The 14149-nt window shown below is 56.1% G+C and overlaps 3 protein-coding genes across 3 annotated transcripts; 1 reads left to right on the plus strand and 2 right to left on the minus strand.

The window, feature by feature from the left end:
* Nucleotides 1-5126: 5126 nt before the first annotated feature.
* COL26b_007342 (uncharacterized protein) lies at nucleotides 5127-5443 on the plus strand (the record flags this gene model as incomplete). The annotated part of the gene is made up of 2 exons (XM_053180137.1): nucleotides 5127-5270; nucleotides 5369-5443. The coding sequence occupies 2 exons, from the start codon at nucleotides 5127-5129 to the stop codon at nucleotides 5441-5443; spliced, it is 219 nt and encodes a 72-aa protein (XP_053035908.1).
* A 1507-nt stretch (nucleotides 5444-6950) lies between these two features.
* Nucleotides 6951-8273, minus strand: COL26b_007343 (uncharacterized protein; the record flags this gene model as incomplete). The annotated part of the gene is made up of 1 exon (XM_053180138.1): nucleotides 6951-8273. The coding sequence occupies one exon, from the start codon at nucleotides 8271-8273 to the stop codon at nucleotides 6951-6953; it is 1323 nt and encodes a 440-aa protein (XP_053035909.1).
* Nucleotides 8274-10474: 2201 nt separating this feature from the next.
* Nucleotides 10475-12071, minus strand: COL26b_007344 (uncharacterized protein; the record flags this gene model as incomplete). The annotated part of the gene is made up of 3 exons (XM_053180139.1): nucleotides 10475-11446; nucleotides 11527-11826; nucleotides 12015-12071. 3 exons carry the CDS (start codon nucleotides 12069-12071, stop codon nucleotides 10475-10477), a joined length of 1329 nt encoding a protein of 442 aa, XP_053035910.1.
* Nucleotides 12072-14149: the final 2078 nt, after the last annotated feature.

A 14149-nucleotide genomic window follows, 5' to 3' on the forward strand; every position in this document is an offset into this window, starting at 1 on the left:
GCAATCTCCAAAGCGTTGTATCGATCATTTGTTGGGGCGGAGGGGAATTGGATCAGATACACAAGCCGATACCCCACGCTGGACATTGAACATGGCATGTGCTGTAAATAAACATGTCAACAACTCCATATTTAGAGACCGAGGATTGCTTGATTGTGCCGAGAGATGGGATATGGAGCGGAAGGATCTGTCGGGAAGAAGACTAGAATGGCCTTCGGTGTTTCAGTCGCCATTGTTGCGAGGGATCCAGGAAGACAGAAAGGCCAGAAAGGTCAAGCCACATGCCAACACATGTGCCTGCTGTCGAACCCGGACATTTCTGTTCGTCGGCGGTTCGAGATGCCGATCAGCGGGTAGATTAAGAAGTATTGGACGGCTTCTGCTGGGCGTATTCGAATAGGCGGAAAGGGAGAATGCAAAGCGGCCTTGGACTTCCGACCGCCGGGCGAGTCGGCCAATATTACTCGGCGTCGCAAGCTTGCCAGTTGTTGGTCTCGTGAACGTCTTCAAAATACCCATGTACGTCTACCCCTCAAGGATGATAAGATAAGACGAGCGGGCCCTGCCACGTTCGACGACAGCACTAGTAGCGGTAGTGTCGATAGCGGTACCAGGATCGCGAGTCCGGAACAGCTATTCGTATTCAGTTGTTCATCCCGTTGCTTGCCCAGGACATACGAGATGTGACCACAGACACCCTGTACGTGAACAAGATACGACGTTGAAGGAGTGAAAGAAGACAGACAATGCCGGGCGGCATGTTCAGTCGCAGTTCTACCCCGGCCGTGTAAGTGTCCTTGACTTGCGGGCTGTATCCGCCGTATCTTGTCCGGCTGGGGACATCGTCGAGGCTCTCACAACACCCTAGTTGACGGCCAGTGATACTGCTCCCAAGAAACTGGATGCAGTGGCTGCAGCAGGTCAGATCCAATATGGTAGGAGGTCGGGTCGCACGGCGCTAGTCTGGGCGGCACCGCTTCTCGCGAAGTTGCAGCTGGTTTGGTTTGATACCGCACCTGCCAGTTTTCGTTTCCCCCATCTGTCAGAACTCAACTTTTAGTTTGGGAAGATCAGGCCAGTGGGTGCACCGGTTCGGCAGAAGGAGGCGCAAGTCTAGAAAGCCGTTTACCATCCGGAGCCGAGCCTGGATTTTGTGTAGGACACGACCAGCAGGCCTGAGTGGCACACTGGTCATGCCAAAGCCCTGCGGCTGCACAACTCGGTCCAGCGGTGGCCCCCTCTCACATCAGCGAGGCCAGCTTCTCGGTGACGGTCGTCGCAGACTCACACCGCGAGTACGGGACGGTCGTCGCGGATTGACCCAATGGGATTGTCAACGCTGGAATCTTTTTAGGATCGGGAATAAAGGTGCCCGGGTCATGGCAAATGCGGAGGCCCCGAGGGGATTTGGACTGCACAGGAGTTGGGTGATGAAAACGAGGTTATTCCTTGCAGACATCGCCCAAGCAATGACTTCGGGCCGGTAAGGGGTCGCAGGAGGCTTAATCCTTCCATTAAAAGCAACTTTGCCTTATGCTTGACTTGATGCTAGCCTTTGTTTGCACGTCACTGCAGCCCGTCAAGAAGTGTAAAAGAGCAGACGAGACAAGTGAGGCGTACCCGGGAAGTGGTGGCTGCTGAGGGAGGGACGGTTCATCGCAGTGTTTGGAGCGCGATGCACTCCATAGCTTGTGGAGGCTGCGATGATGGCGAATACTAGGCTGCTGGCGGACTAGCATGTGGGGGAGGACGTTGGGCGTGGATGCGCAAGATGAAAGGAGAGGGCGGGTGCTACTGGCGACTGGCAATTCCAATGAGACCCCAAGCGCTGACACGCAAGTCAGTCGTCCATCCATCGCCAACCATTTTCGTAGCGGGTTACGAACGAAGAGCAGGTCGGGGCACGGCGGGCTGGGATGATTGCTGCAGGCCGCGGTCGTGCAGGAGCCATGATCCATGGGGCCATGCGACAGTCTTGCCAGTGCAGCGCCATGCGGTGCCTTGCCTTGTCATTGTATGTAGTCTGTAGAGGGCAGGGCGATGCGGACTCTCTAGCTGATACGGCGGAGATGGTGTTCGTTGGTACCAGGCACCCAGGTAGACAGACACCAAGGTATTGGTGGTGATGGTGGTAATGATGGGTAATGCGTCCTTGCCCGGCTGGTGTAAGTCTATTTTGGCTGCGCTGGGTGGCGCATGTCTTCCGCATCGTCCACACATAGTCCAAGGCAGCTAGTCAAACGTGAGTTGGTTGGTGAATGGTGCATCGTAGAATAGCCGGCGTCCGGGAGTTGTAACGGGACGCTACGGGATGCATCTTGATGAACGAAGCCGGGCTGTCTTTTCGTCGATGCAGGCGTTGGCAATAGAGGCAAAGACGAGCAGACAGGATAAGTACGAAGGTGATCCGAGGCAAGGCAGTTACAGGTTGGATCTGTCTGCCTTCATCCTCGTTCCTTCCTTTGGTGGCAGACGTCTCCTTCCGTGTTGCCAGTCCTGCTCCTACCTTGCCTGGCTGGAAGGAAGGCACTTCCACGTGTCTTGCCTCCTGCCGTCCTGTGTTCGGCAACTGCCCATCCGCATCGTGGTTCCTTCTTGCAAGCAACCAGTGTGAGCCCGCTTACACAATTGGAAGTGAAGTCGCAGTGGGCAGTCGATGATCTGCATCCAGCACTCTGCGTCTGCGTCGTCCAACTCTCCGCCGTCACTCTCGCTGTTGCTTATTGCTTATTCCTGACTCGCACCGGGATTTCAATCCCCAAGCACGCTGCACACGCCCCGGCCAGCAATGGAACAGTCGCTCGCTGCTGCTGAGTCTACATACGGCTACGGATACCACTGGCACTTAAAAGTCACCTCATCTCGCCAAATTCCAAACCACCGCTGACGTATCACCTCGCATGCCGGATACCTTACTTCGCCTGGCCTTGCAACTTGCCATGGATGCTTGGATGATAGACCACCATCATCGCAACCCACAAGTCAAGACCAGCTCCCTTCGGAAGGCACGGTGTGTGGATGTTCAGTCTCACCACACCCCGCCCCTTCTTTGGCTAATGTTCATCAGCATCATCAGCCAGCCAGCCAGCAGTGAGCCATTACAGCTTTGACGATTGGCCTGCCAGCGATCACACGCAAAGACACGCTGCTCTGTTGCAGATCCGGCGGCAGCGACCCATCGATCCGGGTCGGAAACAGACCAAGAAACACGGAGATAGCCCTTTGGTTCAGAACGGCACGACGGGACCCTTTGCCTTGGACGCGGTCCCTTTGACTCTGGTCTACCCGTGTGATGAAGCGGCGCAGGGCCAGTCCAGTCCAGCTCAGTCCATCCCGACGACATTTGACCGTTTTCGGAGCCTCGCAACACGGTGTCATCGGCATTGCCTAGGCGCCCATTTGGCGCAGGCACAGGCCAGCGCCCATACTTCACTTGCCAGCAGCAGTTTGTACGCAGTACAAGGTACGGAGACACTACGCAGTGCCGGTGGCTTTGAACCTCGGGATTGCAGAGCGCCCAGTGTCTCGTCTCGCCCTGGACCCCGACCCCCGACGACCCCGTCCTCACACGCCGCCAGGGCTCCATCAGCGTTGCCTCGCCCCATCCGATCACCCAGTGACTTGCTTCAGCGGTACTACTCCGTACACCTCAGTCAATACGTAAGGCACCGCGGTTGGCACGGCCGACTTACGCAGTCGTGTTGCTGCCTTTTTTCCCATCATGACAGGGAAACAAGCCCACTGTTCCGGCTGCACAAAGGGCCGCCTCTTCTGACACCTCACCTCATACGGGCCCTGTTTATTACCCAAAGCCTTGATTATCGTTCTCCATTTGTTGACCTCAACCAGTACATACGGTACGGTACATCGGTACCAACCTGCATGTCCGTTTCCATTCCCGTACTTGACACTGAAGGTCTGGCCTCTCTGTCTCTCTGCCCAAATCTCTCCGTTGCCTCATCGCTCATTTGTTCCACGGGGTTCTGCAAGCGGCGGAAAAGGAAACGGCCTCCTTAGCACAGCGTAGCAGGTAGGAATGGATGCCACTACTGCGTAGACACCGTGGACACGGCGGTCCGTAGGTAGTGTAGAGAATGGCTAATGGTCTGGCCGTGCATTGCAGATTGCAGATTGCTGCGCAGCACACGCAGTCGGGTACAGCTTGCATCGGAGCCTTCACCTTTACCGCCCTCATTGGAGAGGAGAGGCTCTTAGCAAGCACCGCACCGCACTGGGCAGGTTCACTTGAATGAAGGTGGGCTCTGTGGTCACGCCTCCCGTCCGAGTTGTGTGTTTAACCAATCCTGCATTGGCGCCGCCGATGGGCCTGAAGTGCCCTGCATGAGTGTTGGCCATACCCGTTTGAAGAGGGTCGTCGGATGCTGAGTGTACCAACTGTGTGAGAAGCTGCCAATGGATGTGGCTCCTCTGCAGTGGTAGGTAACATGGAACCCAACACACCCGCAAATCCATCATCTGGTGCATCCCGCCCACCACCACATCCACCACCACATCCACCGTCCGCTACAGACGGGAACCTACTAGTGCACGCAGCACACTATGTACGGATGGTGCTGTTCTGCGTAAACACTCAATGGAAGTCAGGGGCGTGCGACTTCCAAACAGAAGGCACCACACTCCCCCCTCCTTCCCTCCTACCCCCCGTCTCAAGCTCCACCAGCCACCTTGTCCCCTGCTTCACGCCGCTGTTCCTTGTCTTGTTGTCTTGTCATTGTGAGCGCTTCTCCCGCCTTCGACCTGGGCCTGGCTTGCCTGGACCTGGACCCGGCTTTGCTTATTAGATCATCACTGACCGACTGACACAATTCGCCTCCAGCCAACTTCTGCCTCTGCCTTTATTACTCACCACCATTTCCACTTCGTTCTCTCTTTCTATCTTCCTCTCTCCTCACCTTACATTACATCCTTCGACACTACCATCTGTTCCGCCTCGGAGTCCACTCGTCCTCGTCTTCCAGCGAGCTCGGCCGTCGACAACCTCATTCACCTTTCCCTTCGACGCAGACAAGACTCTTCTTGCCTCCTCCAGACAGCGTCGCATTGCTCGTCTGACCACAGACCGCCTGACAATACAACCCACGTCACCAACACCACAACCACCCAACATGCCTCAGAAGAAGATCCGCTGCACCTTCAAGGAGTGCAAGGACGCTGCCCAGCGCATCGTCGGAGACTGCGGCTTCTGCAACGGTCACTTCTGCGGAAAGCACCGTCTCCTCGAGGACCACAAGTGCGATGGTTTGGAAGACGTAAGTTACACCTACGATCCCGAGTGCTCCTGGCTCCTCGGCCTCGGCACCGTCCTACGAGATCAAGATCTGTTGTGCTAACTTGCCTCGAAACGCAGTGCAAGAAGCAGTCTCACGAGCGCAACGCTGCACAGCTCGAGGCCGAGCGCACACAGGTCATCCGCGGTGTATGAGGAAACTCTACCACGCTACATCCTGTCTTCCCATCTCCACGCCGAAACGGCCGTCCGCGCGACCACACATCCCGTCGAGATGCGGCTTACCGGTCCACCACCCAACCGCCGGGAACATACAGTTCGGATTCTACCGAAAGCTGAAGGGTTCGGTGTGCGAGGCGGACTACAGCACCAACACCTTCCAAATGCACGTCCCCCTTCACACTTTGGGACCTCTGCGCGACATGATGGATTCTTTTTGATACTTCCGGCGAATCTCGATATGATGTTCGCCATCATAATGCAGAAAGCAGCGGTAGCGACAGCGGCGTTGTTTGTCGGCACTCGCGCATCTCGATCCGAGGCGTCCTTTGTTCGCCTCGACTGTTTTTTACACGACGAAGTGTACCAATATCTAGTTTAGGATAGTTCGGCTTCCATTTTCTCCCGCACGGCGTATCGGCGCATGGTCATTTGAACGGCCGCCATGGAGAGGATTGGCCGTCAACTTTTGGATTTATTCAAATTACATTTCACTTTGAAACTTCACTTGCAAAATTCCCTTTCTACGTTGATGAAATTATGATGACTCTGATTCAGTTTTGCCCGAACAGGTGCCTTGGAGGCTGCGTTGAGTTGAGGTTCCGGCAGCGGAGATGCCGTGGCTGAGCTGGGATTCATGGAGTATGGTTCAGCGTTGCGCATCGGAGAGTTACCGCCATTTCAGCCGAATGAGACACGGACGAACATTCCACGTCAAACGGACCATGCCCCTCGAAACCTTCAGCACAAGTCAGTTCGATGCTGCTGCGGCAGCAAAACGTCTTCATTTGGACTGGCTCTGTCGTCTCCATGTTCCAACCACCAACTTTTTTCCCCTTTGCTGTTGTCATGTCGTCTCATTGCTGGGAGGATCAGCCGTGGCACGCCATGCTTCACCTGCCCGTTTTCGTCGTCCTCTGACCATGCGAGTCAGTACCCGCCCAAACCGCCCTCGTCTTCGCCTCCGCCTCTGCCTCTGCCCGCCTACGCCGCGTCCACGTCACACTGTGAAGATGGCCCCCGGAAGCCTGACGATGACGGCACACTCCACGGGCGGACACGGGACATGGGGCGCTGCTGGCGGGCGAATGCCGGCGTATCTCCGATATCGTATCTGCTGCTTCGCTATTCATTTCGCCCCCTCTTCCACCGCCTTCTCCGTCCGCTGCACAGTGCACCTTGGCTACCTTTTTTCAATGACACCGCCCCCAGGCATGCATTGCACTTCCGCTGCACCCTCGAAATCGGAATTCCTCCGAACTTTTCGGGCCCGCTCTCCACCGATGCCCGAAGCGAGGCAGGCAAGCCCCGGGCACCTCGGTCGGATATGACTGCCGTCGTCCCAAGAGTCATTCATTGGACCTGCTGCATCCCCTGGGCTGACGCGCGCAAGTGTAGCAAGATGATGATTACGGAAACACCGCTGAGCTCGCTGACTTGATTCACAGGCGATCCCTCGTTATCGGATCATGTTCACACGCCGTCAAACTACTTTTCCGCGCCTCTTTTTCGGCGCTCCCGCTCCGACCAGCTCAGTCGCTTCCGGCGCTACCTCCGGCACCGGCACGCCTGTCGGTTCTACGATCTCCTTCTTCACGACTTCCTCGACAATCTCCTCCGTCTTGATGACTGTATCGTCTCCGACTTCGACCTTGACCTCCCTCGCTTTGCGACCCTCGGTTACCTTCTTCCTCTCCGCCGCCTTACACAAGCCCTTCAATCCGAGCTGGCAATCTCCGCACTTTCTCCCGACGGGCAAGCAAACAGTCTGTCCGAGGCCGACAAGCAGCCAGTTGATTTCACGCCACTTGTCCTTCGGGAGCCAACTCTGTAACGCCATTCTCGTCCCTTCAGGCTGCGTTGTCTTGTGCCAGCCCCAGAGGTTGGTAATGCGGTGCACGTGGACGTCCACGCCAATACCCTCCGTCTTGTCCCACGCAGCCGAGAGACACAGATATCCCATCTTCGGACCTACGCCCGGTAGAGAGGTCAACCCTTCTATCGTGTCGGGGACGTCGCCGTCGAACTTATCGCGAAGGATCTCGGCCGCGGCTTTGATATACCTAATCCCGTCAACATTGCTTAGAGAGGCATCACTCATGACTACTGACTTGGTCTTGTTATTGTGAAAGCCAACCGCCCAGATCAGCTCGTTCAACTTGTCCGGTTCCACAGCCAAGATATTTTCCAGACACAAACCACCCTCCGCACCCTCTTTATGCGGAGGCAGCTCCATCATCAACCTCTTCATAGCTACGGCATTCACCGTGTCCTTGGTCTGGCTCGAAAGCATCAGCGCAATGAGGATGTGAAACCGCCTATCCCGCTCGGAAGCATCGGGATGGAAAAGTCTCTCGCAGCCCATCGTGTCCACGGCCGCGTCCTTCGCCGCGCCGTGGAGACGCATCTCCTTGACCTGGTTGTACATCTCCTCCCAGTCAGACGGGGGCTCCACGCGGATGTCCTCGCCCTTGATCACACGCGCCGGCTTCCTCTCCCTCTTGGGCTTCGTAGGTTTCGTAGATATGACCTCGGTTTCTTCAGCCTCGATCTTGACGGTGGCGCTCGGTGCGTCGTCCGCCGCCGCCACCACCCTCCTCCGTTTCCTGCGAGGCGGGCCCGTAACGGCATCCTCAATGTCGTTGCCGAGAACGATGTCCTGGAGCGAGGAGGTGTCAGGCGCTGCGGAGTCGGTCGTGTAGGCGAACCGGGCGAGGGAGGAGCGCGTCGTCCGGCGCGGAGGTGGTGGCGAGGTGCTAGCTTTGAAGACGGCGGAAGTATCCTTGGAGAGGCGCGACGTCCTCATCTTTGCTGAATGTTCCAATCTGCTCCGCTAAGTGGAAGATTCCTGTGATGTCGATTAAAGAAATGAAACCGGGTGCTGTAACACGGTAACACTCTATCGAGACGTCGCTACAAGGCGAACGCGGAATTGCCAGCCGTGCACGCACCCTGCCTCTTCTGCACTACGTAATCGCAAAAGGGGACTCCAGGGTTGGTTGATAAAGGTGGGTCACCGCGGCTGGGAGGACCCTTGGATGGGAACACTGATGCCCGGGGGTGGGAAGGGGGAGCTGCGTTGGGGATAGCGCGGGCCGGGGGATTGGGTTTGGTTTTTTTGGTGGTGGTCTGTGCTTCTTGCGATGCCGGTAAGCGAGGCGGTTGATGGGGTGGGGTGCGGTTTGCGATGGGGGCGTGGGAGGTAGGTAGGTTCCGTGGTTGAGTTCAGTGTTGAGTTGGGGCGCAGTGGGTGTGTGATGGGTCTTTTGGATGATGTTTGTGGTGAAGACGATGGATATGAGCCTGAGAGGGGTGAAATTGGTATGTTTGGGTTTATGAGGGTTTAGGTATGGAAAAGGCATCTAGACAGTCGACGGGTGGAGGTCCTCTGGTGTAAGTCAGCTTGGAAAATGCAGCCGTTAACCAGACGGGAACACTGGTCTTTTGCTATTTTGTCCTGATTTCATGGCGGAAAGGTTCAAGTTGAGGATGAAAGTACGTTTTCTTTTGAAGAGATTAATGTCACAGCGTTTTCGTTGGACCACGGCACGGCACGGCTTACCCCAAGTATTTAAATCAGCTAGACGATGGAATGCAACACAAACAAGGCAAATGACATCGTGCTTATTCACGTTCGATACGATTTATCGAGACAGACGGATGAGTAGTGGTTATCTGGATACGTTTGTCTCTGTGTAAGAGCGGCATGTCAACTCTCACGTGCTGCTTGCAAGTCAGGCTCCTGTGTTATGAATACACTTACGACAGAGGCGGAGGAAAGTGTGAAGCGAGACATCAAGGGAAACATGTTTACAACGGCAGGGTCCTGATGTTATATCTCAATCGCTTCTGCCGGTGTGAGCTTTGGCTACCTGTGAGGCTGTGTTGTGTTCAAGAGGCAGGCCGAGGGCTTTCTGCTGAGAATTGGTTGGAATTGGATGTTGGAGCACTGTATAAAAGAGAGTATATTTTCCCCCTTCTTGATTTCAGAGGGCAACGAAAAGAATACCTGTTGAGCATGGGTGTGGATACAAGCATCCAATGGCAATGTGACAGATTGCTTGTCTGACGAGTTGGTGGGCAAAACATGAAGCTGCGAAACTCAGGATTATCGCCCGGCGTCTCTCCCTAGTTTCTTACTATTCTGGCTGAATACATCCAGGATGAAAAAACTAAAGTACGTGTTGTAGTAGGTGATGAGACGCAGATTATGTTCGGCACATGACCAGTCGAACAACGACCAGAGTTACGATGCCTGAGTGAGTGCTACCACAATGACATTGCAATGCGATTGCCATGTATTGGCATTCACACCAACCCACCTGCTTAAATACAAATCAAGAGCAATGCTACACGGAGGTAGCAATTTGATGTTAGGTCCTAAGTCTCTGTGCGTTCGGTGACTATTGACTGGCTGCTTGTTGTTGCGGCCAGAGCTTCGCCTTTTTGCTAGAAATGATTTGACTCGGATGTTAATGGGCTCTATAAAAGCAAACTGAAGCATCGATTACCAAGTCACAGGGCAAATTCAGAAGCCTGACTTCTTGTGTTGGAGTGGGAATATGAACAGCAGGACAGGGAGTGTGATGGCTGTCTGAAGGATGTCACAGACGGGTCAAATTGTTGAGAAAGGTTCGGAATCATGCCTGGCGTCTCTCCCTAGTTTCTCACTATTCCAGATGAAATAACCCAGGATGAGAGAATATATTGCGTTGAAGTAGTAGGTCGGGGGCATTGGCTGGTCTTTTTTCGGGACTGAGACTCTGCTGCCAGCGCCAAAGTTGATACCCAGCACTACCGGTGGCTATTATTGCCCTTGCGTTATTAAGAGAAGGTAGTCTGCTTCACGCTTATATACCCTCCTGAGCGGACAGTGTGTTCGTAAATGTAAATATATTACACCAAGTATTCTTATACAAAAAGGTCTTCGCCTCCCTGGGGAGTAGATATGTACCATAAATCAACGCTCCCAACTCCAAGTAGAACAGAACACCACCGAACCCGTCGTCAGATCGTAAACTCCTCATTCAGCCAGTGCTTCAACACCACCCGCCCCTCGTCAAACGTCTTCTTCTCCCACCTCACGATGATGGCCGCGTGACTGTGCCTGTCATTGTGGATCCACACGGGGTACTTATTCCACCCGACGGCGTCCAGGTTCTGGACCATCTGGAACTGGTAGGGCGCGAGCGCGAGCGTCGGCTGCGAGGGCACCGACATGCGCCTCTCGCGCGCGAGCAGCTGCGTCGTGCTGCGGTCCATCTCGCGCGCGCCCGCGTCGTCCTCGTCGTCCTCGTCCGTCTCGCTGCCGAGGTACTCCTGGTCCTGCGAGCTGTTGAGCGTCTCGTACACGTGCTCGACCTCCTCGCGGATCTCCTTCATCCACAGCGGGCCGCGGTACTCCTCGATGGCGACGCCCGCGAGCCCCTTCTCGTGCAGCTGGATGCGCTTCGAGGAGCGCACCGTCTGGATCGCCGAGTTGAAGAGGAAAGCGACGATGCCGATGGGCACGAAGACGGAGATGGCGAGGACGAAGGGGATGCGCTGGGCCCACGAGGCGACGGAGGACAGCGTCGGCCGGGAGCCGCCGGAGAGCTTGGGGCGCGGGGCGATGGGGTGCTTCGGGTCGAGGATGACGTCCTCGTAGCCCGGGACGTAGTTGACCTTGATGCCGTCGAGGTTGGTGTAGGGGTCCGTCTTGGTGATGCCGGTGGTATAGTGGACGGCGCTCCTGTCGTTGACGATGTTGGTGTAGAGGGTGCGGCGCTTGAAGCGCTTGAGGCCGGCGAGGAAGATGGATTCCGGGTCCGCGAGGACGGCGAGCAGGGGCCGGCCCGTGTCGCGGAAGTTGTCGATGGTGAAAAGCTGGCGGCCCGACATGGAGAGGGTGCGGGCGCCGAGGACGTTCCAGAGGTGGTTGTGCCAGCCGCGCAGGGGGGTGCGGACGCCGAGATGCGGTGTGGCGAAGGTGACGAAGTTCTGGGGCGGGAGTCAGTGATTTTGCGGCGAGAGTGTGGGTGTGGGCGAGGGAGGGAGTGAGTGTGACATGAGAAACTCACCATGCACTCGACGGTGTCGAGGATGCCCTTTGAGTGAAGCAGCCCGACGGCGTAGCGCGAGACCAGGCCGCCGAGCGAGTAGCCCACGATGCTCAGCTTGGTGATCTTGCCGCCCCTTTCCTGGATGGCGCGCAGCTCCTCCTCGATCTCGGCGCAGACGCGCTCGCCGCCGCGCTCGATGCCGTCGTAGGTGAAGGAGCCGCTGTTGCGCTTCGCGAGGAGCAGGTAGAGCTTGTCGGCGGAGTGTTTTGCGCGCAGGCTTTTGGCGATCTGGGCCATGTGGTTGGGGTTACCCCAAAGCTACATACAGGTCGCACGTTAGCATCAAGGTGCACTACACGCTGCAGCAGATCATGACGTCGCCACCAACAGCCAACGGGTTTGCAGGAGCCAGGAGCCATGAGCCGCCCGGTGTCAGCACTTAAACACTGGGAATGGTGTGCTGGCAAGATAGAGCAGACGGAAAAAAAAAGGATGGAGGAACGAACCCCGTGGACCAGGACGCAGAGATGATCGGCCTCCACGGTGCCGCCGGTGTAATCCATTATGTAGCTTGATGAGATCAGGGACCGGTCAATAGAGCGAAGGGAGAATGGCAACAACGCTTCTTGTAAGTGGGATGTTGGGGGTCGAAGGGACGCTCTTTTGGTGGGACGCGGGCCGAGTTAATATTCCCGGGGCGAGCCACAAAAGAGTCCCTCCAACGGAAAGTCCGCACAGTCCGACCGGGGGAGCTGAATCCCGCCGCCTCGGATGGTGGACTGTTGGACTTTCAGATGGTGTTTTTTTCTTGGTCCAGTGTCTGTTTCTCGCCTCACCTCGCCCTGCAGCGCAGCGACTCCCGGGGATGGGGGAGATTCGATGACACTAACACCGGGCGCTGCAGGCTGCTAAGGTAGGTGGACTTAAGGGGAGATAAGGCGATGGATGGGCCGTTGGGTGATGTGCTCCAGCGCGCTATTGGTGTGGTTTGTGCCGTGCGCCGCGTGGCTCTAGGGGTGGAAGTTGGTCCGCGTCCGCTATCTCCCGTCGGGTGGTGCCAATTGGGCGCACTACTGGTGCTGGATGGTGGATAGTCGAAACGCAATTGGAATGCGCGCACGCGACAATTGGTCGTCCGTTTGTAGGTGTCCGTACCTAGGCTCCAGCGCGGGACCGCGGCTGCGGATGACTGTGGATGCTCGGCTCCGGTCTGTAAGGCAACACTGAAATGTGACGCAATGGCGTGGGATCGATCTCCTTGGGTTGGGTGACTTTCTCTCTGCAGGTCGCCTGCAAGATCAGGTCGGGTTCCTGAGGCCAACCTCAGTCCGTGGAGCCGCGGTCTGATGGATCGAAGAGCTGGCAATACTGAGTGGTGACGGTATTAGTCGATAGGGCTGGAGCAGCTACAGCTGGTCGACGATGGAGTCGTGCTGCTGGGATCCCCTGTGTTCAATCGCATTCAAGCAGCAGAAGGTTGATGTCTGTCTTGACGTCGGAAAAGTCAAGTTTGTGCCAAAATCACCGAAGTGTCGAGGTTTCTATTCTTCTCTCCATAACTCTCCGATCTATTTAATGGCAGGGCGCGAGTGCTTCATTTATAAGGGGCCCCCCAATCGAGATGGAAACTCGCAGAAGCCCAGATACCCCTCTGCGCGGACGTAGGTCCGATCTACATCGTAGATAACGATTTCTCGATAGATGATGGAAGCTGTTCGCCCCTCACTCTCAGTAAACCCCCGTTCACCGCCATGGGTTTCTACCCAACCGTTGCGCCGCGATAGGAAAGTCCATCCTCGAGACCAGGGCTGCCCAGCTTGTGCTCGACGGCTTGGTGCCACTAGCACCCGCCGGGGCTGAGATACCGGACAGCCGTTATCAACAACGAGTAGATGGATGGGCTTCGCACTTGCTTTGTTCGAATCAGCGTTGCGGCACCCAGCTCAGTGAGAATATGAATGGCCCGCAAGAAGGGAGAAGAAGCAACGGAGCACAGGCAGGGGGCTTCGGTCACATGCCAACCTGCGCGTCGTACAAGATCGTCATTGTGCTTGCTTGGGCGCCGTCAAGATAAGAAGAGTGCGGTGGCACAGGTGTCTTGGATGTCGAGCGGCCGGAGCAGGAAGCCAAGATTGAGCAGGCCGGAGTCGAGAAGGGGAAGAGCTTGGCCATGGCGCTAGATACGTCCGATGGCGTCCATATCGGCCCTTATCTGCCATGTCTGTGTGCTTCCCTTCCAGACTGGACATGAGACGGTAGACGAAATAGAGTTCGCGTGCCTGGATCTCCCGCGATAAGACTTTCAAGGGGATATCAACCTACCACCCCTTGAATCACATCAATGTTGCGGAGAATGAGGGGAGGACGATGTTCGTGTGCACCACATCAATTAGCACGCATTTGACGCGCGTTGGTTGCTCCGGGTTGCATGACGCAGCGCGAGGTGATGTGGAAGTGCGAAGCTGCTTTTCATTTGGGACGATGGCCGTTGACGGAAAATGGAAGAAGCAAGAAAACAGAGATCAAGAGGTGACCGGCAGATCATGACTCAGCCCGGCGGTCCATCTCCACGGTAATGAGCTAAAGAAGAAGGAAAATGACGAAGAGAGACGACTGGCCTCCTGACTCTGCAGTCTTTCCA

This window comes from Colletotrichum chrysophilum, assembly GCF_026319265.1.
Source record: "Colletotrichum chrysophilum strain AFK26 chromosome Unknown scaffold_59, whole genome shotgun sequence".
Lineage (NCBI taxonomy): Eukaryota > Fungi > Ascomycota > Sordariomycetes > Glomerellales > Glomerellaceae > Colletotrichum > Colletotrichum chrysophilum.